At 57.5% G+C, this 1,275-nt stretch overlaps 1 protein-coding gene across 1 annotated transcript in view; it reads left to right on the top strand.

The window, feature by feature from the left end:
* The first annotated feature begins 264 nt into the window (after positions 1-264).
* TCIRG1 (T cell immune regulator 1, ATPase H+ transporting V0 subunit a3) overlaps positions 265-1,275 on the top strand; it is a 9,821-nt gene continuing 8,810 nt past the window's right edge. Inside the window, exons 1-2 of the mRNA XM_007944930.1 lie at positions 265-297; positions 376-454. Coding sequence (XP_007943121.1) covers positions 265-297; positions 376-454 — 112 coding nt within the window. The remainder of the gene's footprint in view (positions 298-375; positions 455-1,275) is intronic.

Below are 1,275 nucleotides of genomic sequence, written 5' to 3'. Positions count from 1 at the left end.
AGCAGTTCTACTCCACACACCTAGGGTCTCCAGGAGGTGGAGTTGACTTCACAGCCACAGAACCCCCAAAAGGCCCCACCCCTGCTGGACTCCGGTAGCCCTTGCCACAGATACTCTGTTCTCAGGAATCCCAGGGCTACCCTCAGCCGAGGCCACCCTGACCTGGCCTGGGTCAGCCCAGCCTCCTTGGCTTCTAGGCTTCCCCCACTAGGCATATCGTGGGTCTGGTGGCTCCTGCAGTTTGGCCATCTGGACACTCACACCATGCTCATCACCTTCCTGGAGGAGGCGGCTGAGGCCTGAGCAGAGCCAGGCCCTGGGGTAAGGCCTTGGCCCTCTCCTGGGTACACTGACCCCTCACTCTGGCGACCACAGCTCAACGCGTCAGTGAGTGCCTTCCAGAGACGCTTCGTGGCAGACGTCCAACGCTGTGAGGAGCTGGAGAAGACCTTCAGTGAGTTGGCCCCAGGCTGGCATCCCTGGCAGGCTTCCTGGAGGAGGTGCTGTCTGAGCTTGGTCTGATGAGTCTGGGTCTTCCAGGTGGAAAGCAGGGAAGGCAGGTCCAGGTCTGGCCGGGCAGACAGGGCAGGAGCGTCTGCGGGCTGTTCCTGGTGCCTGGGAAAGGCCTGTACTGAGGAAGGGCTGGGACTTCATCCTGTGCGCGCTGGGAGCCACAGCGGTTTGCTAATAAGCAGGGGAGAGGCTGGGGCATAGCTCTCTCCAGAGGACTGAGTGGAGCCCTGGATCTAGGGTTGGTGCCCCAAGAGCGCCTCCTCCTTACACCCGGGCAAGAGGGACCCCATCTTGGACCCCTCAGAGGGGGAGGTTGGTGAGCTCCCCTCCCCTCCCCTCTAGAGCAGGAGAAGTGAGCGTATTTTATGGAATGGTAGATAGCTTGATTTAAGGAGCCCTGCGTATTTTATTGAATGGTAGATAGCTTGATTTAAGGAGCCCTGTGGGTACAAGGGGGAGCTCCAGTGGTGTAGTACCTAAGGCATTTGACTGCTAACTAGGAGGCTGGTGGTTTAAACCCACCAGCCACTCCTCGGAAGGAACGTTGGGCAATCTACTTCCGTAGAGATAGTTCCTTGAAAACCCAAGGAGGGGTTGCTGCGAGTTGGAACCGACTCAACGGCAGTGAGTTTGGTTTTTTTTTTTTTTTTGGAGTTTTGGGGGTACGAGAAAGGAGCTCTGGTGGCATAGTGGATAAGGCATTTGGCTGTTAACCAAAAGGTCAGTGGTTCAAACCCACCAGCCGCTCCACAGAAGGAAGGT

This window comes from Orycteropus afer, unplaced genomic scaffold (assembly GCF_000298275.1).
Source record: "Orycteropus afer afer isolate SDZICR_OR568_19922 unplaced genomic scaffold, OryAfe1.0 scaffold00130, whole genome shotgun sequence".
Taxonomy (NCBI): domain Eukaryota; kingdom Metazoa; phylum Chordata; class Mammalia; order Tubulidentata; family Orycteropodidae; genus Orycteropus; species Orycteropus afer.
Note: the sequence above shows the minus strand (reverse complement) of the source record. Positions and strands in the feature narration are given on the sequence as shown.